Source organism: Arachis ipaensis, chromosome B6 (assembly GCF_059453495.1).
Source record: "Arachis ipaensis isolate K30076 ecotype BB chromosome B6, ASM5945349v1, whole genome shotgun sequence".
Taxonomy (NCBI): Eukaryota; Viridiplantae; Streptophyta; class Magnoliopsida; order Fabales; family Fabaceae; genus Arachis; species Arachis ipaensis.
In genome coordinates this window covers 141,102,028-141,127,239 of record NC_142441.1, presented here as the reverse complement: position 1 = coordinate 141,127,239, position 25,212 = coordinate 141,102,028, and the positions used below count along the sequence as shown (strand labels likewise).

The following is a 25,212-nucleotide window of genomic DNA, read 5'->3' as shown; positions in this document are numbered from 1 at the left end:
AACCTAAATCCATAGTTGCTATTTTACCACTTCACTTTCGGAAAGAGACACATAGCATCAACTTCGAGTATTTTTAAAACAATTCATGAAGTCGTTAATTGATTCTCCATTTTCACGTTTCAAAGCCACCAAGACAGTGATTGTTACATTCATTTTTCCTCTAAAAAATTGAGAATGAAAAGCACTCTCCAATTGCACCCAAGTTACAATCAAATTAGGCATGAGATTAGAAAACCAAGTAAATGCTTCTTCGTTAAAGAGGAAGGAAAGAATTTCATCTTCAAGTTTTCATCATTTGCTAAATTTCCAATTTGACCATATATCGAGCAATATGCTCAGTGGTCGATTAGCCAACTTCGCTTGCAAACTTTGTTATTATTTTAAGATTTTTTTACACCCCTAGGCATCTCTGCTGCTTGTACAACAGCAGAAAAAGTAGAAACAAAGTATGGTTGATTCATAAAATCCACATTGAATCTAACTCTGTTAAGCACATCCTCAACAATCCTAGTAACTTGGTATCATTCACCATGTTGATTGGCTCACATTCGAGCCAATACTGCATCCGCATTTTGATATCGTTGAACTACTCGTGGAATATCTCCTTCAAAGTGCATATCTCCATCCCTATTTCTGGACATGTTTATTGCATCTTCTGGATTCATTTGCATATTCTACTGATCACCTTCATTGTAATCAACAATTCGAGCAATCCGCTCAACTTGTTTTGCAAGACGTTCAAATTTTGACTCATGATTAGCCATCATGGGTTCAAAATGATAGTCATTTACTGGGTCAATAAATTGACCAAATCATGATAACTTTCATCAACATGCTGTCGAAAAGCAGCCATTGAACCAGGATCATTCGATGTAAAACCCACTTGATAATCACGAGAAAACTCAGGATATAGTGGAGGAACTGAATTGTTGACTACTCCTGATGTATTTTCAAATTGAACCGGACGAGCATAACCACCCATTGGTGGAGTATAACCTGGAGGAAGGCCGTAAGGGGCCAACCAGCGGTTATTGGCGGTTGTGTTTGCATCAGGGCAATTTGTGGATGTGGATTTCGCCCACTATTATCGAATTAGTAACCGTCGCATTCTCTCCCAACATACTACCTTTAGAACGCAACATCATCTCCGCCGAAGTTTGTGCAACTATAAAAACATTATCAGTTGCAGATGACTCAGCGTTAGAATTAGAAACTTTGTCTGCTATATGTAAAATTCTGTCACTTCTAAGTTGCACACACTAGATCATTACAGAAATTTTTTGGCACACTTAATTTTTAAAATTGTCTCACTAGGAGTGTCAATTTGTTATGTAGATTTTTAGAAAATTTAGGTGGTTCGATATCTAGTGATCTGGGAGCGAAACCTACTCCTCTTATAGGTACTATTTTTGAAAAATGCATCAAAGATTCTTTTATTTGGTTACAATAACAAAGGAAAAACTAAAAAGTAAAAAAAATAACTTTAGAAATAAAATGACTGAGAATGAAAGAAATGGTATTTAATTTAAATAAAGCTAGAAATTGCCTTCGGCAAAATAGAAGGTTTTTGAAATCGAATACAAGGTACGGAATCTTAAAAGAAAGTGAAAAGAACAAACTTGTTGAAAAGATAAATTTGTAGGAAAAGAAAGTTTACGAGAAATTTAATTAAAGTGAATGTAAAAGACATAGAAGGAACTCTACAGAAAAAAAGCTCTTTGCAAACTCAGAAATTTGTTAGAGATATGAGTGTGCGAGAGTGTTTTTTGAAATGAGATTCCAACCCTTGTTCCTTCCGATCTTCAACTATTTATAAGGTTTCTCAACCAATCAAATCCTTATGCATTTTCCATGTACGTAAATTTTTGTATAACCGCTTTCGCGCTTTGAATTATATTAATAACTAGCATCAATTGTCTCCACTCATCGATAAACCTTATGGCCTTCGAATGTATCAATCAAGTCTTGATCTCGATACCTCAAAACTTATTTTATTTTGACTAACAACTAGTAATTAATTTTTAGTATATATATAACATAGTTATTTTTTAAAATAATAAAAATATTTTATTTTCTAAAATACTTTTTTAAAATTGGCTCAAAATCCTATCTCTAAATAACCTTTAATTTTTAGATAATATGTTATTAATTATATCTCTCTTATTTAATTATTTTATCAATTATCTTTTAGAGAATGTTTGTAATTTTCATTCTCTGTAGTTATTTTTGTGGGCCTCCTTATACATGATAATGTTATTAAGGAGATACTAACTTAAAAAGTTATTTTATTTAATTTAACATATATAACATTATATGTATAATATGTATAGTTATATATTTATTATATATCATATATTAAATTATAAAATATATTAAAAATATATTAAACTATATACATATTTATATATAAATATATTATAACTAATTTTAATATATATTTAATATTTTTTATTATATAATATTATTCAATTATTCTAACAAGTGATTAAGGAATAGGCAAATAAAAAATACAAATAAAATAAGTTAATTTTCTATAATCATTTTTGGCCTCTAATTAGTCTTATCTTTGCATTGGTAGTTTATGTTGGGTCATCGTGGAGAGCCGTCGACTAGGGCCATCAAAATGGGCTAAATTTATCGGGCTAATCTGTTTATCCGTTTAAATAGGTGGACTTTGTCTCTAAAATTAAGTCCGTTTAAATTTCGGGTTAAACGGGTAGCCCGTTTAATTTTTTTTATATTTTTTTAAAAGAGTAGCACTTTTACCTAATATTTCTCCTGATCCGACCCGAAAATCCGACCCATCAATTAAAAGAAATATTATTTTTTAATGATTTTTGACCTAAAAATGATATTTTTTGTCAAAAATATTTTTCAAAAAATAAAATAAAATAATAAACGGACTGGCCCATTTAACCCATTAGACTGACCATAAATGGTCCGAGTTAGAAAATTTTGGCCCGCGAATAAAGTGGGCTTAATGGGCCGGGTCTAAATGGGCCAGGCTAGCCCGTTTGACAGCCCTACTGTCGACCCATCGAGAACATAAGATGACATCACATCCAACTCAAAATCTTAAGATAATAAGTTAATGAGTCTCTCATCTTATAAATTCCTCACTTTTTTTTTATTTTTTTAGATGTTAAACTAACTTCAACACTTCTTACACTTGCCACACTAACCATTTAAATGTCCTTGACATACATAAACAACAGAATCTGCTTCTATCTAATAAGATCGCAATCTACGTACGATAATTAGGGAAGTCCCATCTCCTTACATTACGATGAATACGTGAATGACGTCTCCAATCTAAAATACAAACTTGTTACTTGGCTTCTTCTATGACGTTTGTGCAAAGTAGTGGTGAGACTCAACTTTCTCTCCATCATTTATTTATTATATTTTTTTTATAATTTTTTATTTTCCCATGTGGAATACTTTACTTGTTTTCGGTTAATAAATTAAAATATGCACTTCCCTCTTTAATTTCTCTTTGTTTTTTTTTTTCCATTGAACCATTCTATATAATTCTATTACATAAAGTTCAACTAACTCGACTAGATTCAAACTCTACTATATAAAGAATAAAAAATAAATATTTAAATTAATTTCTAAAAAAATTTAAATTGAATATTTTGATTATTAATAATTTTTTATTATTTTAGAGGTATTCGAAACAAATTAATCTCTCTATAAGAAAAATAATTTGTCTTGTTATAATATTTATTAGGTATTTAATTATCTTATAATAAAATCTGTTAAAAATTGATTTATTTAATAATTAAATATTTTATTGTATTAAATTCTCTAACAATAATATTTAGATATTTTAAAGTAATAAAATATTATTAAAAATTAAAATATCTAATATGAAATTAATTTATATATCGATGACCAATTTAAATATATACTCAAGAATAAAAATTGTCGAATAACTTGTTTTATATATAATTTTCTTTAGGAATAATATAATTCGAACTTGAATCTCTTTAATTATAGTTCTATAAATAGCACCATAGCCATAGCATATTCCACACAACATAGATCACAGTAACCATCAAGTACCAAACGGTATTGGCAAACTCTGTTGTGATAATATATATGGCTCTTACACTTCAGTGTGCCCTCTCTCACATACTCAGTTTCCTAGTGTTCCTGTCAATATTCCTAGTGAACCCTTCCTTCTGCTTCAACCCTAAAAAGCTTGTGAATGCTTCATTCTCATACACCCCATCTGGTTCAGATTGGTCACCGGCACTTGCCACTTGGTATGGACCTGCTAACGGTGATGGAAGTGAAGGTAATAATAACGTCATTGCCATGCAATTTTTCGTTGATGATACAAATAAATAATAATTTAAAAAAAAACTTTAGAGAACCAACCATACTATAAGCCAATTTAATTAACTCGTCTTTGTTTTTAATTTTGAAATTTCAAAAAATGAGTGTAGTGAGAAATTGTTTTTTTTTTATTTATATATAATTAGCATTTTTTCAATTAATTGACTATAATTGATTATATTCCAAATTGATTATCTAGCGGAATTCTAATTTAAAATAATCTTATTTAACATTATATTTATAATTTTGTGTATGTGATATCTATAATTACATATTTATTATATCTAATATTATTAGATCATTTCAATAAATAATTAAATTAAAGAAGATAAAATAAAATAAAAAATAATTAAAAAATATAAAATAAAATAATTTGAACTATTTTGATTAATTTTTTATTATCTTTTGGATATTTTTGCATATTTATAAGATACCCAAATACTGCTTAAACAATTGCTGAATTATTGAAAAGAAATTTTAACGATGAGAAACGTTTTTTAACGCCATAATTATTAGTGTACAAATTCTTAAACCCAATTTATAACGATTGATTAATTAGACTGTGGTCCTTGTATATATATAATATAATATAATTGTCATGATCATGTAGGTGGTGCTTGTGGATATGGAGTTACTGTTGGCCAAGCTCCAATCTCTGCAATGGTATCAGCAGGAAGCCCTCGTTTATATGAAAACGGCAAAGGCTGTGGTTCTTGTTACGAGGTTCATATCTTGAAACACGAAGCCACATATATTTCCTGAATTATTATATTTTTGGATTTACATTTTCATTATAAATTAGAGATATATGCATGTATGTGTTATTATATTATTAGTAAAGTAATTATATATATTTTTAATCATCATTGTGCATGAGAAATGACTAATTAAGAATTTTACATATGGGTTCAAATGATATTTTTTTAATGAAAGATCTACCTATAAACATGATCTATATAGCAAACTCTTCTACTTAATAAAATAAAACTTCGTAATCGTTGATGTTTGCACTACTGTGTAAATAATAATTTACAAATTGAAATATAATATATGATACGTTTTATACTGTCGCAACTATACTTCAAAATTATTAAAACTATATATTCTTTTAATTTTTATATATGTATTATATGTTGACTTCCAATTATTCAAGATATAATAACTATTTATGTATTTTTTTAATCTATTTAAATGATTTAGAAAAATATTTTTTTGATATGGTATTAAATTAAAATTTCTATGACCAAATTGGATTCTTTACGATTGCGTTTGAAAGAGACCGAGACTTAGAGATAAAGACTGAATTAAGTTTTTTTTTATCGTATTTGGTGTAAAATATACTGGACTTAATTATATTTCAATATTATATTTGATTTAAGATAAATATAGAGACCAATGACTTATAATTCAAATGACATAGTCTTTTCGTACTCATTTAAGAGGTCATGGGTTCGAGTTTCTCTATCGTTGGTAAAAAAAAAGATAAATATAAAGATTGAAAGATAGATTTAAAATTTAAAAAAATTAAATAAAAATATTTTTAAAAATAAATATTATAAAAATTTTAATGCTATATTTTACTTTCTAAAGATACTAAAAAATTAAAATTTTATGTCATTGAGACTAAAATTTTAATTTTAATTTTGATTACTGAACACAATATTCAATTCCAGTATCCCAGTTTAGGTGTCAGAAAACAAATGCATCCTTTGGGGAAAAAAAATGCATCCTAATATATAGTATAGTAATTAACTCATGCTGGGTTGCAATTATAATTTATTATTTAAGGTGAGGTGCACTGGGAATTCAGCATGCTCGGGAGAGCCTGTGAAGATAGTGATGACAGATGAGTGCGATGGATGTGGTTCAGATGCCGAATACCATTTTGATTTGAGTGGCACTGCTTTTGGTGCCATGGCTCTCTCAGGTCAAGATGGCACCTTGCGCAATGCTGGCAAAATCAACATTCAGCATCGAAGGTTTCTTTCGTAATTCAACCTTCTAACTTGTTATTATATATATACTCTATACTTTATATACTCAATTAGCTTAATTGATATTCCAAGTGGGACAAAATAATTCTGAAAAACTTTCACTATATTTTCAATAAATATTACAACTTTATTGACTTAAATTTTCAGTTTTTGACATTCATCGTAGCAAGATTTGGTCGGTGTATGTTATTATCATTATTATTCTCTTAGCGTTTATATTATTTTGTTTACAATAGAATTAATGCATGAATTACTCCAATAAAAGTCAAAAGATTTTGTCGTAGATGAAATATTATTATCAAAAACCTAAAACTAGCACCTAACTCCTACAAGATGACTACTATTGAAATCATGGTCCAGTGATCAATTCAAGTAAATATATCGTTCCTGAGGCACATTAAATCGTGATATTAACATTAACAATAAATTACTAAATTCTTAATTAAAAATTCTTGACTTTCTAACTTATATTCGCCTAATTTTTATAGTTTCGTCTTACATTGACTTATTTTATCAAACAAGCCACATTTTCTTAAACGTGACAAGCTATTTTCTTGCAGAGTTGAATGCAACTACCCTGGTGTGTCAATTGCATTCCACGTGGATGCTGGATCGAACCAAGAATACTTCGCTGCCGTGATTGAATACGAGGATGGAGATGGTGACCTTTCAAAAGTTGAACTCAAAGAAGCACTTGACTCAGCCTCATGGTACACCATGGATCAATCATGGGGTGCTGTTTGGAAACTTGACAAAGGGTCACCACTCAGAGCACCTTTCTCTCTTCGGCTAACCACACTCGAGTCCGGTAACTCTATTGTGGCCAACAATGTCATACCTGCTGGCTGGGTTCCCGGTCACACCTACAGATCCATTGTTAATTTTCAAACCTAGCTAGCTAGCTAGCTAAACCCAATAATAATGCTACACAAATATAAATACAGAGATAAGGTAATAAAGACAGAAAAGAAAAAATAGAGTCAGAGATATATAAAGTATTTTTGTTCTAAAAACGAGAACAAAAATTATCCGTCTCTATTGATTTTTCTGTCTTTATTTCTCCGTGTCTAAAACTTTGATTTCTGGGGAGCAAATTTCAAACACAACCTAAATCTATACATGTCATATATCTTTGTATGGATTTACACTATTCAAGATAATATAGCTTTGATAAATATCTATACTCCGGACCTATATATTTTGAAGGATTTGTGTAACATTATTATGTGATATCCTCTACAGAAAAAGATAAATCATATAAGTCGTCCTATTAGTGGACTTTGGATTGTCTTCTTTAATCAATTATGAATGAAATAATTAACGTTAGTTAACCTGTTAATTACTTTGGGTCGTTGTCATATTTTCCATCCAAGTAAGGCACAGCGGAAGAAATTAAAGTTTAGTAATATCTAATCATCATTGAAAAAAAAAATTATATTTGTTCTGTTCGTTTTAAAATAATTCTATATCTAAAGAAAACATATATAATGTAAAATAATAAAATAAATTCTGAGAATATTCAAAATTATATAAATAGACAAAATTATTTTTAGATAAATAATAGTTATATATATAAATAATTGTTATTCAATTATTGAATTTAAATTAATAAAAGTACTTCTAAAAAAGAATAAAGAGTTGGACACATATCAAACATACAACAAATAAAGGAGACACAAAAAAAAAAAAATACAATAAAAGAATTTTTCTATAAATAGAGTTTGACCATTGTAAAATGATTGAAATTTTATTCACTGAATATACACTTACAAGCTTATTAGTCTCATAGACAAACGATATACAAATTATTCATTCTGACTAAGTTCTTATTACTCTTGTTAATTAATTTAATTACATTTTGTTCATTTCAGTTTCTTCTAGTGTACAAACTTTGTTTCCCTGTAACTTGTTTTCATTCTACCAAGGTTTACTTACCCTTAATGCTTTAGAATTTCGCTAAGGTTAAAGAGTATTTTCAGTGATAATTCATTATTTCAACTTTAGCATTATGTAAAGTGTATATGTAAGATAAATATTGAAAGAACACTCTATATTTAATATAATTTTTTCTGCATATTTCTTTACAATGTTTGCTTATTATTATGATATGTTTACATGCTTTCTTAGATTTTGAACAAGAAAACTAAGACCTTAGGCTACCAAAAGTATATTCCATAGAATACTAAAAAGCCCAAAAAACACAAACCAATTGTTATTTCTTTGGACTTAATATTATTATGAGAAAATGCACTTTTTTATTATCAAAATTTTTAAATTTACCCTTAATAATATTCAAATTCCCTTAATTTTACCCTGAACGTTTAAAGAGTTTCAATTGTTATTTCTGTTGGGAAAATCTCAACCAAGGTTCAAAACAAGAACCTGTCTAACAGCGGAAGCACCAGAAATAATTTTCCCACAACCTGTGCAATTAAATGGGCAATGCCAAAGATACTCCAAGCAGCAAATATAATGGCAGAAATTAAATAATCAGACACCAGAATTTTAACGTGGGAAAACCCCCAAAAGAGGGACAAAAAACCCACGGGACCTAGTCCAGAAAAATCTTCCACTATCAGAATAATGGGTACACAAACAGTCTTCCTAGTAACACTAGGGCATCTCAACAATCAACAAAATACATCACCAAAACTGGTGGAATCAACATAAACCCTCCACAAAGTGGGTATCTCAAATCAGGCAAAAGAGAAGGCAATACAACAAATAAGTTATATCCTAATGTTCATCTCTACACCAGGAATAACATACTAAAATTTCATAAGAAATGGAGCAAGTTTACCAAGTCAATGTGATCAAAGTTGGCTTGCCCTTTTCCCCCAAATTTTTTCTTCTCCAACGCCGAAACCCTTGCTGTTATTTTCCTTTCATTCAAATGAATGAAGCCTTCAAAAATCTCTCTCTCCCTTCCTCCGTGGCTTAAAGCCACTTTCTTTTATTTATTTATTTATTTATTTTTTTTTGTTTTAATGTGTGGGCCCCACTTGAGGTTGGGGACCCACCAACAAATCTCCCCCTCACCAACTCAAGTGTGGGGATAGGCTGCTCCACCAAGCCCGCCTTCTCTTTGCAGGAATCAAACTTCACTGCAGGTAAACTTTTAGTCATCATATCTGAACCATTATCATCAGTATGGATCTTCTCAAGTGCATATGACTTCATCTCAAGCGCTTGACGTATCCAATGATACCTCACCTCTATGTGCTTCGATCTGGAATGAAACGTCAGATTCTTGCTGAGATGAATAGCACTCTGACTGTCACAGAATAACACAAACTTCTCTTGATTGATGCCTAACTCTTGTAGAAATTTCTTCATCCATAAGAGTTCCTTAGAAGCTTCAACAACAGCAATATATTCTGCCTCTGTAGTAGACAAAGCAACACATTTCTGAAGTCGAGATTGCCATGACACAGCTCCCCCTGCAAAAGTCATCATATAACCAGAAGTAGACTTCCTTGAATCAAGATCCCCAGCCATATCCGCATCTGTGTAACCATCCAACACAGGTTGGCCACTTCCAAAGCATAAACAAACTCTAGAAGTACCATTAAGGTATCTGAGAATCCACTTCACTGCTTGCCAGTGTTCTTTGCCAGGATTAGAGAGAAACCGACTAACAACTCCAACTGCATGAGCAATATCCGACCTGGTGCAAACCATAGCATACATCAAACTGCCAACTGCAGATGCATATGGAATCTTCTTCATTTCCGCTTTCTCTTTCTCACTTGTAGGACATTGCTGCAAACTCAGCTTGAAATGACTAGCAAGTGGAGTACTAACAGGTTTAGAATTACTCATGCTAAACCTCTCTAAAACCTTTTCAATGTACTTCTGCTGTGACAACCACAGTTTTCCATTCTTCCTGTCACGAGTGATACTCATGCCAAGGATTTTCTTTGCAAGACCCAAATCCTTCATAGCAAAGGATCTGTTCAAGTCTTTCTTAAGACTTTCAATCTTCTTAGTGTCATGACCAACAATCAACATGTCATCAACATAAAGCAAGAGAATTATAAAATCACCATCAGAGAATTTCTTAACATAGACACAATGATCAGAAGAAGTCTTACTATACCCATGACCTTCCATGAAGGAATCAAACTTCGTGTATCACTGCCTTGGCGCTTGCTTCAACCCATATAAGCTCTTCTTCAACTTGCATACAAGGTGCTCCTTTCCTTTAACCTCGAAACCCTCTGGTTGCTCCATATAGATTTCTTTATCTATGTCACCGTGAAGGAATGCAGTCTTCACATCAAGCTGCTCAACCTCTAAATTCAAGCTAGCCGTCAATCCAAGCACAACTCGAATAGAGGACATCTTCACAACTGGAGAGAAAATCTCCTCAAAATCAATACCTTTCTTTTGCTCAAAGCCTTTCACAACCAATCGAGCTTTGTACCTTGGTCATGAGACATTTTCATCCACTTTCAACTTGAACACCCATTTATTCTTGAATGCTCTCTTACCCTTCGGCAACTTCACCAATTCAAAAGTATGATTCTCATGCAAGGATTTCATTTCTTCTTGCATGGCCTTCAACCAATCTTCTTTATACTCATCAGACATAGCTTCCTGGTAGCTCTCTGACTCCCCAGTCTCAGTGTTCATCACATACTCATGAGGAGAGTATTTCTGAGAAGGATGACTCTCTCTAGTAGATCTTCTCAATTCAAGCTCAACTGGTGGTTCAGGTGGAACTTCAACATCTGGCACCTCAGGTTGAGGTGCAGGTTCATCATGCAAATCATCACCATCATTATCAACTTGTACATCTCCCCCATCAACAGGAGGTCTAGTGAAAGGACCAGGTTCATCATCAACAGAGCGTCTAACAGTTACTGTTGGCTTATCTATCTTCTCAAGATCTTCAATAGTTTGGTCTTCAAGAAAAATCACATCTCGGCTTCTAATTATCTTCTTGCTCGCCGGATCCCATAATCTGTAACCAAAGTCTTCGTGACCATAACCCATGAAGATACACTGCTTTGACTTTCCATCAAGTTTAGACCTTTCATCTCTTGGAATGTGAACAAAAGCTCTGCAGCCGAACACTCTCAAGTGACTATAGGAGACATCTTTCCCTCTCCAAACTTTCTCTGGAACATCACCATTAAGTGGAACAGAAGGAGAAAGGTTGATCAAGTCTACTGCAGTCCTCATCGCTTCACCCCAAAAGGATTTAGGCAACTTTGCATGAGAGAGCATACACCTTACTTATCATTGATAGTGCGATTCATTCTCTCTGCAACTCCATTATGTTGAGGAGTCTTAGGAACCGTCTTCTCAAACTTGATCCCATGTCCTTTACAATACTCCTCAAACGGACCCCTGTATTCACCACCATTATCTGCTCGAACACATTTCAATTTCCTTCCTGTTTCTCTTTCAACACTTGCATGAAAGTGTTTGAAGATTCCGAGCACCTGGTCTTTAGATTTCAAAACAAAAGCCCACACTTTTCGAGAATAATCATCAATAAAAGTAACAAAATATGATGCACCACCTAGTGTCTTAGCATCCATAGTGCAAACATCAGTGTGAACTAAGTCTAGAACATGTGATCTCCTATGAGGTCCAGAATTATGAAATGATACTCTAGCATGCTTTCCAACAAAACAATGAGTGCAAGTATTTAAAGTTGTACCTTTCACTGGAAGTGAGTGCTTCTTGGCCAAGACGCTTAGTCCTTTCTCGCTCAAGTGACCAAGACGTATGTGCCACAAATCAGAAGAGGAATCATCAGCTACATTCACATCTTCTTTGTACAACTTTGCTTGCAACCGGTAGAGAGTAGTGAGACTATTGTCTTCTCTAGCAACAATGAGAGCCCCTTTGGTGATCTTGCATTTTCCACTACCAAAGGAAGTGCAATACCCCTCTTGATCCAATGCCTTCACTGAAATAAGATTGAACTGCATATCTGGCGCATGCCTAACATTCTTCAACTGCAACTTGCATCCCATATTAGTTTCAAGCCACATATCACCCATACCAATAATATCACACACTCTTTTATCTCCCAATTTGATCTTGCCAAAATTTCCAGCAGTATAGGAAGTGAAAAATTCACGCCTCGGAGTGACATGACATGAGGCACCAGAGTCCATAATCCAAGTGGAATCATCACAGACAAGATTCACATAATTTTCATCATATGTGATAAGAACATCTTCATAAACAATAGCAGCAGTTTCTTTATCACTATCTTTACCTTTGTCTTCGTTTCTTCCCCTTGATTGTTCTCTTTTCAAGAACCTACAATATCTCTTGATATGTCCCGGCTTGCCACAATGGTGACAAATAAACTCCTTTCTTGGCTTGTACTTTCCTCTTGACTTGCTTCGACTCTCTGACCTGTCAGAACTGTGAGGTTTTCTACTTTGACTTCTCCCCCGTGACTCTGAAACAAGTGCTTCTGACTGGGAGGAGGCATTAGTCAAACCTCGCTCTCTTCTTCTGGCTTCTTCATTCAACATGATCTCTTTAACCATTGCTAACGTCAACTTTCCTTTTGGAGCTGAGTTAGTCAGTGTCACAACCAGAACTTCCCAACTATCAGGCAAAGAGCTCAACAACAAGGCTTGCAACTCATCATTCAATGTGATTTCATTATTTGTCAGTTGGTTCACCGTCTCTTGAAAAATACTCAAGTGCTCCGGCATTGATTTACCTTCAACATACTTCATATTGACAAGCTTCCTAATCAAGAATGCTTTATTTTGCACATTCTTTCTCTCATATAACTCCTTCAATTTCTTCCACATCTTCTCAGCATTCGTTTCGATGTCAACATGTGGATACACACTAAGATCAAGCCATTGCCTAATCAAAGCAACTGCCTTCCGATTCAGCTTCTTCCATTCAGCATCGGATTTAGTACCTTTGGATTTATCTCCCTCCACAGGATCATACAAGTCCTTGCTATACAACATATCTTCCATGAGGGTCTTCCAAATTGAATAATTTTGGGAATTCAATTTGACCATATTCGGTCCATGGGTATTTTCCTCCATTTAATCAGCACAGAAATAAACAACCAAAGCTCTAGATACCACTTTGTTGGGAAAATCTCAACCAAGGTTCAAAACAAGAACCTGTCTAACAGCGAAAGCACTAGAAATAATTTTCCCACAACCTGTGCAATTAAATGGGCAATGCCAAAGATACTCCAAGCAGCAAATATAATGGCAGAAATTAAATAATCAGACACCAGAATTTTAACGTGGGAAAACCCCCAAAAGAGGGACAAAAAACCCACGGGACCTAGTCCAGAAAAATCTTCCACTATCAGAATAATGGGTACACAAACAGTCTTCCTAGTAACACTAGGGCATCTCAACAATCAACAAAATACATCACCAAAACTGGTGGAATCAACATAAACCCTCCACAAAGTGGGTATCTCAAATCAGGCAAAAGAGAAGGCAATACAACAAATAAGTTATATCCTAATGTTCATCTCTACACCAGGAATAACATACTAAAATTTCATAAGAAATGGAGCAAGTTTACCAAGTCAATGTGATCAAAGTTGGCTTGCCCTTTTCCCCCAAATTTTTCCTTCTCCAACGCCGAAACCCTTGCTGTTCTTTTCCTTTCATTCAAATGAATGAAGCCTTCAAAAATCTCTCTCTCCCTTCCTCCGTGGCTTAAAGCCACTTTCTTTTATTTATTTATTTATTTATTATTTTTTTTTGTTTTAATGTGTGGGCCCCACTTGAGATTGGGACCCACCAACAATTTCTTCAAATTAAAAAATATGAGGAGAAAATCTTTAAATTAACCCTTAATAATATTCAAATTATCTTAATTTTACCTTTAATATTTTTTTAAAGAGTTTTAATTTTACTCTTGTTGTCATCTCTTGATTTTTTTTGTTTTAGTGGTCTCTCTATCTTTTCTCGTCATGTCTCATCTCTGACTGTTGTGCCACTATCTCTGCTATAGTCACATCGTTATTAGGAAAAGTCTAGGGGTCATTATTTAACCATCAAAAGAAAAGTGAGTGATCTCTCACTATTCAATATAATCTCACATTATTAAAAAGATTATTAATGATTAATTGATAATTACAAAACACAAAAGTTGCTAGCCCCTATCACTCCTCCTCCTGTTATTATTGTTCTTTTCGCTTCATGTTTGATAAAAAACGGAGCGTCCAAACAAATAAAAGCATAAATTTATACAATTGACACAAAAATATCAAATATTTTATTAAAAAATTTTATAATATAACATAATTATAAAATTGGATAACTAGATCTGATCTATACATCCTAACTAAATCTCTTCCAAAGATATCCAAAATAAATAGTCACTCTATCCAAACTAAAATCCTTATACAGAGATACAAAATAATAGTTTATTTGTAACATTCCATCCAAAACTAAGTCTCAAATACACCCACAACCATAATGTATACCTATTAGCACTAAATTAAAATGGTGTAAACACTCAACTCAAATACAAAAAAAATACAAGACTAATTTTCTCTATCCCCAAAAAGGTGATAGATGACTTGGTAAACAATTAAAATGTAGCTAGAGTCACAATCCTCGTAATAAAACCTTACAATTTTTTTTACTCACTATATTATTTAATTTTCATACCAAATTAAGCTAATCAAATCACTTATTTATACTAATTTATTCGTAGATATGATAGTTTTTTGTATTATCAACTTATATAGTTTATGATTTTTAAGTTAACAACTTTCAAGTTGAAATATTTAACTAAGTAACTCTTTAAATATAATACTATCAAATCAGGTACTACTGTTAAGAGGAGGTCCGTGAAAAGATGTCTGACAACTGAATTTTAAAGAGCAATAGGTAAAATATAAGATGATTAGTGGATTATTTATGGAAATAGTGGATAGGAGAAGAATCCGATTTTAGAAAGATAATTGGCTACAAGGTGGGCTGTTGAAAGGGAATTTTTCGAAACTTTTCTCTATTTCAAACCAATAAGGATATGTGATATGAGATTGTGGGTTTTAAGATGGGTTAGAGTGGATTTGAAATTCCCATTGGAGGAAAGAGTTGTTCCAATAGGAGTTGGCACTTGTCAACCAACTCCATGAAAAGTTAAGGCCAATTAAATTATCAACTGGTAGAGAGGATAGAGTGGTGTAAAAATTTGATAAAAATGATATTTTTTCTACTAATTCCTTTGTGCAGGTGTTGCAGACAGAGACGATTTTGGAAGAAGTTACAATGCAAGTTATAACTTCACTAATGCAATTTGGAGAGGGTTGGTACCGTCAAAAATTGAGTTTTTTATTTGGTTTGTCTTAGTGAAAAAGGTAAATACTAAAGAGAGACAGAGTATATTAGGAGTCCTTCATCAAAGTGATAATAATTATGTTATGTGAAAAAAGATGTAGAATTTGTTCATCATTTTTTCTTTGTTGTGAGTTTACCTGGTAAGTGTGGTGCGCGTGATTGACATACTTTGGTAGAACTTGGGTTGTTCCAGACACGATCAAAGAACTGTTTGAGAGTTGGACAAGAATGTCTGACAGAAAACATGAGTAGAAACAATGGCTGGTTGGTTTCTTTGCAGTACTTTAGAATATGTGGATAGAATGCAATACGAGAATTTTCAAGAATAAAGAGGGTAGCATCGAGGACGTTGAAATGAGAACGTTCTTGAACTACAAGGAGTAGTGTAGTGATGATCCATTTGGTTATTAATGGTAATGTCGAAATATAATGGATTGATCGTTTTTGTGTTCCTTTTGCTTTGTTGTGTCTTGTTTCTTTGAGTCGCTCTACTTTAGTGTGTTGAGCTTTTTTTGCTTAAAAAAAATTAAACTAATACACTTTGTACGTAACTAGTGTATCAATAAGTTGGTGTCTATTAATTCACTCTTTTATCCTTTAAATATGTATAAAAATAACAAAAATTAAATTAATAAGAAAATTAATTTATAATTTAACAAAATGTCATGGGTTAAAGTTTTAAAAATAATATTTTTTATGAATTATATGGAAGGAAAGGTATTTTAAGAAAAGAAAATTAGACATCAAACTTTTTTATATTCTCGTTATATATAGTATAGATATTGTTCATACCCTGACCCAACACTAAGGCCCAGATTTAAATAAAAGGCACAATCCAAAGATTGGCCCTCACTCGACACCGACCTACTCTCAAGAAGTCAGATCTAACGATGACTTGCTCTAAGGAAGTCGGGAGTGAAGATTAGCTGGCAGATAATCTTTATTCAAATAAATAACTGCCCCTAAAATCTCTCAACCCACTTCCAGGAGCCATATCTCAACTTCCCTAAGATAAAGGGACGGTTATCCTCCTTAAAAGGTGGAACTACTTCAACGGTGGTTATTGGTTCACCACTATAAATACACTGACACCCCTCAAGTATCTCTAAGTTCCAATACTCTCTAAACTTGCTTAGACCCTTGCTGACTTAGGCATCGGAGTGTCTTTACAGGTACCACCCTCATTCCTTCATCCACACAAGTCGGACGGAGGCCCCCAGACGTTAACCTAGTCGAAGGCTTCCTCCTTCAGACGATTGGGCCAACCCAACGAGTCCAGTCCACTAATCTTCGATTACCTACCGTAACATTGGCGCCGTTGTCAGGGACCTGAGAGATCAACTAATAATGGCGGATGACTCGCACGAAGATGACCACATAGCGTCCGATTCCGAGCAGAAAAATCAGGATGTGGGAAGCAACAATGAGGATATTGACCTTCATCAAGGGGTGACCAATCAACATAGAGAAGGCACCTTAGAGTTGAAAAACCCGAAGACAAACTCCTCTGAAGGGCGCGAATCAGGAAAGGAGGGACAACCCCACGTAGCTGATTTCATGGGATTGTTCCATGGCCACCAAGGGCGCCTGGAACAGTTGGAGCAAGAGTTAGAACGACAGCGAGAGGCAGAGAGAAACTTGAGGAATGAGATAGAGCGACGAAAAGAGCTAGAAGAAAAGCTCTTAAGGGTGGAGTTTGCTCTCAAAAATCGAAGCTCCCGCAGCGACCGAGAAGATTCTCCCTTAGGAGGAGAAGATCCATTCAGCGAGGACATTATGAAGGCCAAAGTTCCAAGGAATTTTAAGAGCCCTAATATGGACCTCTACGATAGAACCACTGATCCAAAGCATCATTGGAGCAACTTCAAAAGTCAGATGTATCTAGCCGACGCCTCTGATGCCACTCGCTGCAAGGCTTTCCCGACAACCTTGACGAAAGCAGCAATGAAGTGGTTCGATAGTCTTCCCCCTAGGTCGGTCACTAGTTTCGACGACTTCTCGCGAAAGTTCCTGATGCGATTCTCCATCCAAAAGGATAAAGTAAAACACGCACCAAGCCTTCTGGGAGTAAAACAAGAGGTCGGAGAACCTTTGAGAGACTACATGGAGAGGTTCAATAAAGCGTGCTTGGAGATTTAAGACCTGCCCATGGAGGCAGTGATTATGGGCCTAGTAAATGGGTTTCGAGAAGGTCCCTTCACCCAATCCATCTCAAAAAGGCACACGACCTCCCTAAGTGATGTACAGGAGAGAGCTGAGAAGTACATCAACATGGAGGAAAATGCCAGACTTCGAGAGCCAAACTAGCGACCTGGACACTCTCACTCATCAAAAGAGAAAGAGAGAGCCCAAGAAAAAAAGGAGGTCGGCCCTGAGAGGCCCAGGAGATATCACTCCTATACTCCTCTACGAGTTTCTTTGGTTGATGTCTACAGGAAAATTCGCCATACTGAAAGGCTACCACCCCCTAGACCCATCAAGAATAAAAAGAGGGGGGAGTCGTGGCGATTACTGTGAGTACCATAAGATATATGGTCACTCAACGAATGAGTGTTACGACCTTAAAAATGTGATAGAAAAACTGGCCAGAGAAGGTCGGCTTGACAGATATCTCATGGAAAGGTCGGACCATCATGGGAAAAGGAAGCGAGATGACGAGGACCGAAGAGATCCACCATCACAAACCCCGAAAAGACGTATACACATGATCTCGGGAGGATTTGGTGGAGGTGGCCTCACGAAGTCGTCTCGTGAGAGACACTTGAAGGAAGTCTATCAGGTCGGAGGCGAAACTCCTGACCTACCAACTATTTCTTTCACCAAAGAAGATGGGCAAGGAATCATTCCTGGACACGATGATCCAATTGTGATAACTATGATTCTTGCCAACGCCCATCTTCACAGAACCCTGGTAGATCAGGGAAGTTCAGCCGACATTCTTTTCAAACCAGCATTCGATAACCTGGGATTAGATGAAAAGGAATTGAGAGCTTATCTTGACACCCTATATGGGCTAGGGAATACACCAATAAAGCCACTGGAATTCATACCCCTTCATACAAATTTTGGAAAAGGGGCAAAATCCAAAACTCTGAGCATCGACTTCATAGTCGTCGATGTGGGGTCAGCCTACAATGCCCTAATCAAAAGAACTACTCTAAATCGGCTCGGAGCAGTGGTTTTCACTCCCCACCTTTGCATGAAATTCCCAACATCAGAGGGAATAGAAACCATTAGGGGAGACCAGAAATTGGCAAGAAAATGCTACAATGAAAGCCTGAACCTGAGAGGAAAAGGCAAGGAGATGCACACAATTGAGCTTGGAGGAGTCAAAGCCAAGGATGAGCTACAGCCACAACCGGGGGGGAAAGACTGAGGAGGTACAGGTCGGAAAGGAGGAAGGAAAAAATACAAAAATAGGAGCCAATTTAAAAGTAGATTTGAAGCAGAAGCTTATAAGGCTCTTACAAGAAAATTCTGACCTCTTTGCCTGGAAAGCTTCCAACATGCCAGGGATAGATCCCGAACTCATGTCGCATAAGCTATCAGTATACCCCAGATCGCGGCTTGTTCAGCAAAGAAGATGGAAGCTCAGACCAGAGCGAGCTCAAGTTGTAGAAGAGCAAGTACAAGCCCTCCTAGAAGCCAGCTTCATCAAAGAGGTCAAATATCCGGCGTGGCTGGCAAATGTAGTGCTAGTCAAAAAATAAAATGGCAAGTGAAGGATGTGCGTCGATTACACCGACCTGAACAAGGCGTGTCCCAAAGACCCATATCCACTTCCAAGCATTGATACCCTAGTAGACTCTAGCTCAGGGTATCAGTACTTGTCGTTCATGGATGCATACTCAGGGTACAGTCAAATCTCGATGTACAAGCCGGATCAAGAAAAAAAAAACATCATTCATCATGCCTAGGGCAAACTATTGCTATGTGGTCATGCCCTTTGGACTGAAAAATACTGGAGCCACATATCAAAGGTTGATGAACAAGGTATTCGAACCTCACCTTGGGGGATTGATGGAAGTCTATGTAGACGACATGCTAGTAAAAACTAAGGATGAGACCGACCTCCTGGCTGACCTTTCGCAAGTTTTCAGCACCATAAGGATGCATGGGATGAGACTAAATCCCGCAAGATGCACCTTCACGGTGGAGGCAGGAAAGTTTCTAGGATTCATGCTTATACAAAGGGGAATCGAAGCCAATCCCGACAAGTGTAAAGCAGTCCTAGAAATGAAAAGCCCGACTTGCTTAAAGGAGGTCCAGCAGTTGAACGGCCGACTTGCCGCCCTCTCCAGGTTCTTGGCAGGATCAGCATTAAGATCTCTACCACTCTTCTCTCTACTAAGAAAAAGATGCCAGTTCGAATGAACTCCTGAGTGCGAAGAAGCATTCCAGAAATTCAAAAGGTTTTTAAGCCAACCTCCCATTCTGACCCGACCTAAAGTTGGGGAAGAACTCGTCCTGTATTTGTCTATAGCAGACAAAGCTGTAGCATCAGCTCTAATACGAGAAGACGAGGTCGGGTAGCATCCTGTATACTTCACCAGCAAAGTCCTACAACGCCCTGAATTAAGGTATAAAAAACTTGAGAAGTTTGCATATGCCTTAATAGTAGCCTCTCGGAGACTACGGCCTTATTTTCAAGCTCATACAATAAAGGTTCGAACGAACTAACCCATGAAGCAAATCCTTCAGAAGACGGATATTGCGGGTAGAATGGTTCAATGGGCAATAGAGCTATTCGAGTTCGACTTAAAGTACGAAACTCGGACGGCAATAAAAGCCCAATCCCTCACCGACTTCATGGCAAAATATAAAGGAGATCAAGAGGAAGAATCCACTACGTGGGAGCTATATGTAGATGGATCCTCAAACAAGGGGGAATGCAAATAGAAGTCTCCCTCAAATTCGACTTTTCAGCTTCTAACAATCAGGCAGAATATGAAGCCTTAATTGCCGGGTTAAAGCTGGCAGAAGAAGTCAGCGCAACAAAGGTAATTGTGTTCAGCGACTCCCAGGTGGTGTCCTCTCAAATAAATGGAGAGTATCAGGCTAAGGACCCCAATATGAAAAGGTACTTGGACAAAATCTTGGAGCACCTTGGACGATTTGCTGAGACCGAAGTCAAATACATATCTCGGGATCTCAACAGCAGAGCAGATGCCCTTTCCAAACTAGCAAGTACCAAGCCAGGGGGAATAATATAAGCCTGATCCAAGAAACTCTCCAAGAACCCTCTGTCTTAAAAGCAGAGGTCAAACAAGGTATCCTTGAAGTATCCAGATTGGACCTCGGATGGATGAACCTATTAGTTGAGTATCTGAAATTCGACATCCTACCCAAAGGGAAAAAAAAGTCAAAGAAAATCCGGAGGAAAGCACAAAATTACACCTTGGTGAAAAATATCCTCTATAAAAGAGGGATATCAACACCATTATTGAAGTGCGTCCCGACCTCAAGGACGACAGAAGTTTTAGAAGAGGTCCACAATGGTACCTGCGGAAATCATCTTGGAGCAAGGTCCCTGGCTAGGAAAGTCATCCGAGCCGGGTTCTACTGGCCGACTTTGCAGAAAGATGCCATCGAGTTCGTAAAGAAGTGTCAGCCATGCCAAATGCATGCAAATTTCCACGTCGCTCCCCCCGAGGAGCTCATAAGTATAACTTCTCCATGGCCTTTTGCAAAGTGGGGATTGGACCTATTGGGACCATTTCCCCAAGCGCCTGGGCAAGTAAAATACTTAATAGTGGAAGTAGACTACTTCACAAAGTGGATCGAAGTAGAATCATTAGCCACCATCACCGCCCAGAGAAGTCAAAAATTCCTCTACAAGAACATTATCATAAGGTATGGGGTACCTTACTCCATCTCCATTGATAATGCCACTCAGTTCATTGACTACACCTTCAGACACCTGGTAGCCAGTATGAAGATCAAGATTCAGTTCACCTCGGTGGAACACCCACAAGCGAATGGGCAAGCCGAGGCAGCCAACAAAGTTATACTGGCAGGATTGAAGAAAAGGTTGCAAGAAGTAAAAGGAGCATGGGCTGAGGAGCTCCCTCAAGTACTATGGGCTTATTGGACCACACCTCAGTCTGCCACAGGAGAAACACCCTTCCGACTTGCTTATGGCATAGAAGCCATGATACCAGTCAAAATCAATGAGCAAAGTCCAAGGGTAAACTTCTACGATGAGGTTGGCAACATACAAGGGCACAAAGAAGAACCCGAACTACTTCCCGAAGTCCGAGAACAAGCCAGATAAGAGAAGCAGCGCTAAAGCAAATGATGACAAATAGATACAACAAATCTAGGGATGGAAAGCTTCACCCCGGACGACTTGGTCTTGATCAGAAACGACATTGGAGTTAACAAATCTAGGGATGGAAAGCTTGCTGCCAACTGGAAAGGGCCATAAAAAATTAATGAGGTCTTAGGAAAATGCTACTTTAAGGTGACCGACTTGAATGGCATCGAGCTACCCAGGTCGTGGCATGCTTGTAATATGAAAAGGTACTATAGTTAATAGCGAACTCCATTCCCTGATGTACTCTTTTTTCCGACTTCATGGTTTTTTCCAAAAAGAAGGGTTTTCCTGAAGGAGGTTTTAACGAGGCATCAAAATGGGGCTAAGGGGAAACAACTTGTCAAACCTCTTAGTAGCAAAAAGTACCTTTGTGAATAAATAAAGATCTTTTTCCCACATCTCTTCATAAATTCCTTTTACGTTATTATCACTCTTTCTACGAAACGCGCCAACTTAAACTCGACAAAATGTGAAAATCCCATGAACCGACCTGTAAGGTCCTCAGGATAAAACGACGAGGTACAAGTCGGTGTAAAGAGGTTATAAAAGTAGATCATGATAAACTTAGAAATTTATCGATTTATAAATCGGTAAAATCGAGAAAAATAGAAATGCATCACGAAAATAACCTAAGTTACAGAAACTCAATGAAATAAAAATTGAGTATAAGGAATACAAAAAGAGATAAGAAAATCCATCAAAATCAAAGGCAGAGACTGTCCCAAGTCTTTGAAAAATTCAAATAACTTAGACAAAAGACAGCCAGCCAAGATAAAAGATTTTCCAAAGCACAAAGATAAAAAAGGCCTTTTTACAAAGCCTAAACAGAAAGCACGCACGCACCAAATATATCTTGAAACCCTTATCCAAAAAAGGGTGAAAATTAAGCGCATTTTTCGTTAACGGCCATAAAAGGCCATAAGAGTTAGAAACAAACAACCACAAATTAAAAAACAATAAATAAAATTATTCAAAAAATGAGGGGCCCACAGGTCGGGCCCCCAAATAGCCAAACATCAATTAGGTGGAAGATCAGAAGGAAGGTCAGTACCGCCAGAAGAAAGATCAGCAGGGAGAGAAGTCGGAGCAACACCCGGGGAAGACGGAGCAAACTGTTCAGGACCTTGAGAAGGAACTCCAGACGAACTCGGTAGGTCTTCACCCTGAGGCTCCCCACGAGGAGGGGACTCCACTATCCTCTGCCCCCTTGTCTTTAAGTCGGAGTCAGTCTCAAGTCGGGGAGGGTAGACAATGGCCCCATCAACTACAATCTTATCAGGGTCAAGAGGAGAAAGATCTAGGTCAGGGGCAATAACCCCGACTTATTCCTTAAAGACCCTCCAGGCTTCCTTTGCACCCTCAGCCACTGAATCCTCTAGGTCCTGGAAAGCCTCCCGACATTCTGACAGCTCCTTCTTCAACTCAAGATTCTCCCTATAAAGCCTGATATAATTCTGCTCTGCCTTCTCTTTAAGCCCCTCCGCCATGGCACACTGGCCCATCAACCTCTTCTCCCTCTCCTAGAGACGGTCCTTTTCCTCCTTCAGCTCGGCGACCTCCTCCTTAAGCATCTTCTCTTCCTCTTGATGAAGGAAGATCCTCCCCTCTAGCTCCTCAACCTTTTGGGTGGAACCCAAAGAGCTGAGGGTAGTCTTCTCCAAAATATCAAGAAGTTTGGTACATACTCCAGCCGCATGGACACTCCCCTGGACCAGAATATTAAGATGGTTTCGAACGAAAACATCATCCATATTTATTCGAGTATGAGGATAAATGTGATTCTGAATGAATTGGGGGCCATTAAACTTATCCTCCCCATCAAGAGAAGAGCCAGACTCTGAAGTCTTACGCTTCTTCTTTTCTGGTTCAGGGGAAGATCGGGGCGGAGGAGAAGGAAGAGAAGAAACAGAAGAAGAGGATTCCATAATGGGACGAGAGGAGGTCCCCAAGTTACGAGGAGGAGGAGGTGGAGGAGGAAGAGGAAGAGTGCCAGCAGCCATGGCAGCATCAACTCGAGCCCGAGACCTCTTCTTGGCGTCTTGGACCTTCTGGTAGGAAGAACTGGAATTTTCCTTCACCATTTCTGAAAAAGAAAATAGAAAGTAAAATTACAAAGTCGGAAGACAACAACAAGTCAGAAGCAACAAATCGGAAGATTACAAGTCGGAAGTTATCAAAATCAACAACAAAGTTACCTAATTGGGTCTGCACAAAATTTGGAGACCTCTGAAGGAACTTTTTGGTATCCAGATAAGGGGCTCTCCCCCAAGCATCCCGGAAGAACCCACTATGGCCTCCTCAACTTCATCCAAATCATCTGGACCATACTTATCTACAGGAGAAGCCTTCAGCCAATGTAGAGGAAAGAGGGGGTTGGAATGTTCATCAAGAAAAAAGGGATGGTGACCTTCTACTGCTTGGATTTTGAAGAAAAAATTCTTGAAATCATGAAAGAATTCGTCAAACATGGAGAAAACTCTCCAACCTTGAATGGCCCAGAAGGATATCCACTGTTGTTTATTATTTTACCCACTGAAGGGCTTGGTCATATGAAAAAGAAAGAACAAAATCCTCAAAGAAGTCGGAAAATCTAATTCTCGACTAACAAGTTGATAAATTTTCATGAAATCCCAAGAATTGGGGTGAAGCTGGGTGGAAACGACACGACAATGAGATAACACAGCTATTTCAAAGTCAGAAAATGGCAGAAGAACCCCCAGACGGGTAAACAAACAATCGTACATAAAAAAGAAAGGAGGGTCAGCGTCAGTAGCTTTCCCAAAGCAAACCCAGTCTTCAGAACTCGGGGCAATCAACTCATATTTAGGCTCATCATCCTCAGAGCCATAGATTCTATGGTGGGTGCGGAGGTCGGTAATATAATATGTGTCTACTAGAGGTTCCTCCCCAAGAACAGTAACATCTACCCACTCAGAAACGGAAGAAGTCATCTTTCTCCAATAAAAAAAAATAGGAGAAAGAACGACGAGACCTACAAAGAAAAATGAAAAAGATAAAAAAACAGGGTCTCTAAAAGGCCCAAAGCGGAGACACTAGACCTATCAATAGACTAGCTTCGGATGCGCAAAAAACTCCTCTAAATATGCAAGTAAAGTATTTAAATAAAAAGGAGAAAGAAAAAGCTAACCTTTGTCAATGCACTCCAAGAAGCAGCGGCAGCAATGCACTCCAAGAAGGAGGAAGCTTTCTTTCAGAACAGAGTGTGCAGGCGAAAAAGTTTTTTCAG

At 36.6% G+C, this 25,212-nt stretch overlaps 1 protein-coding gene across 1 annotated transcript; it reads left to right on the top strand.

The window, feature by feature from the left end:
• Positions 1-4,040: 4,040 nt before the first annotated feature.
• On the top strand, positions 4,041-7,623 carry LOC107605274 (putative expansin-B2). Its single transcript, XM_088491478.1, has 4 exons — positions 4,041-4,303; positions 4,955-5,067; positions 6,133-6,323; positions 6,899-7,623. The coding sequence occupies exons 1-4, from the start codon at positions 4,105-4,107 to the stop codon at positions 7,230-7,232; spliced, it is 837 nt and encodes a 278-aa protein (XP_088347604.1). The 5' UTR covers positions 4,041-4,104; the 3' UTR covers positions 7,233-7,623.
• The last annotated feature ends 17,589 nt before the right edge of the window (positions 7,624-25,212 follow it).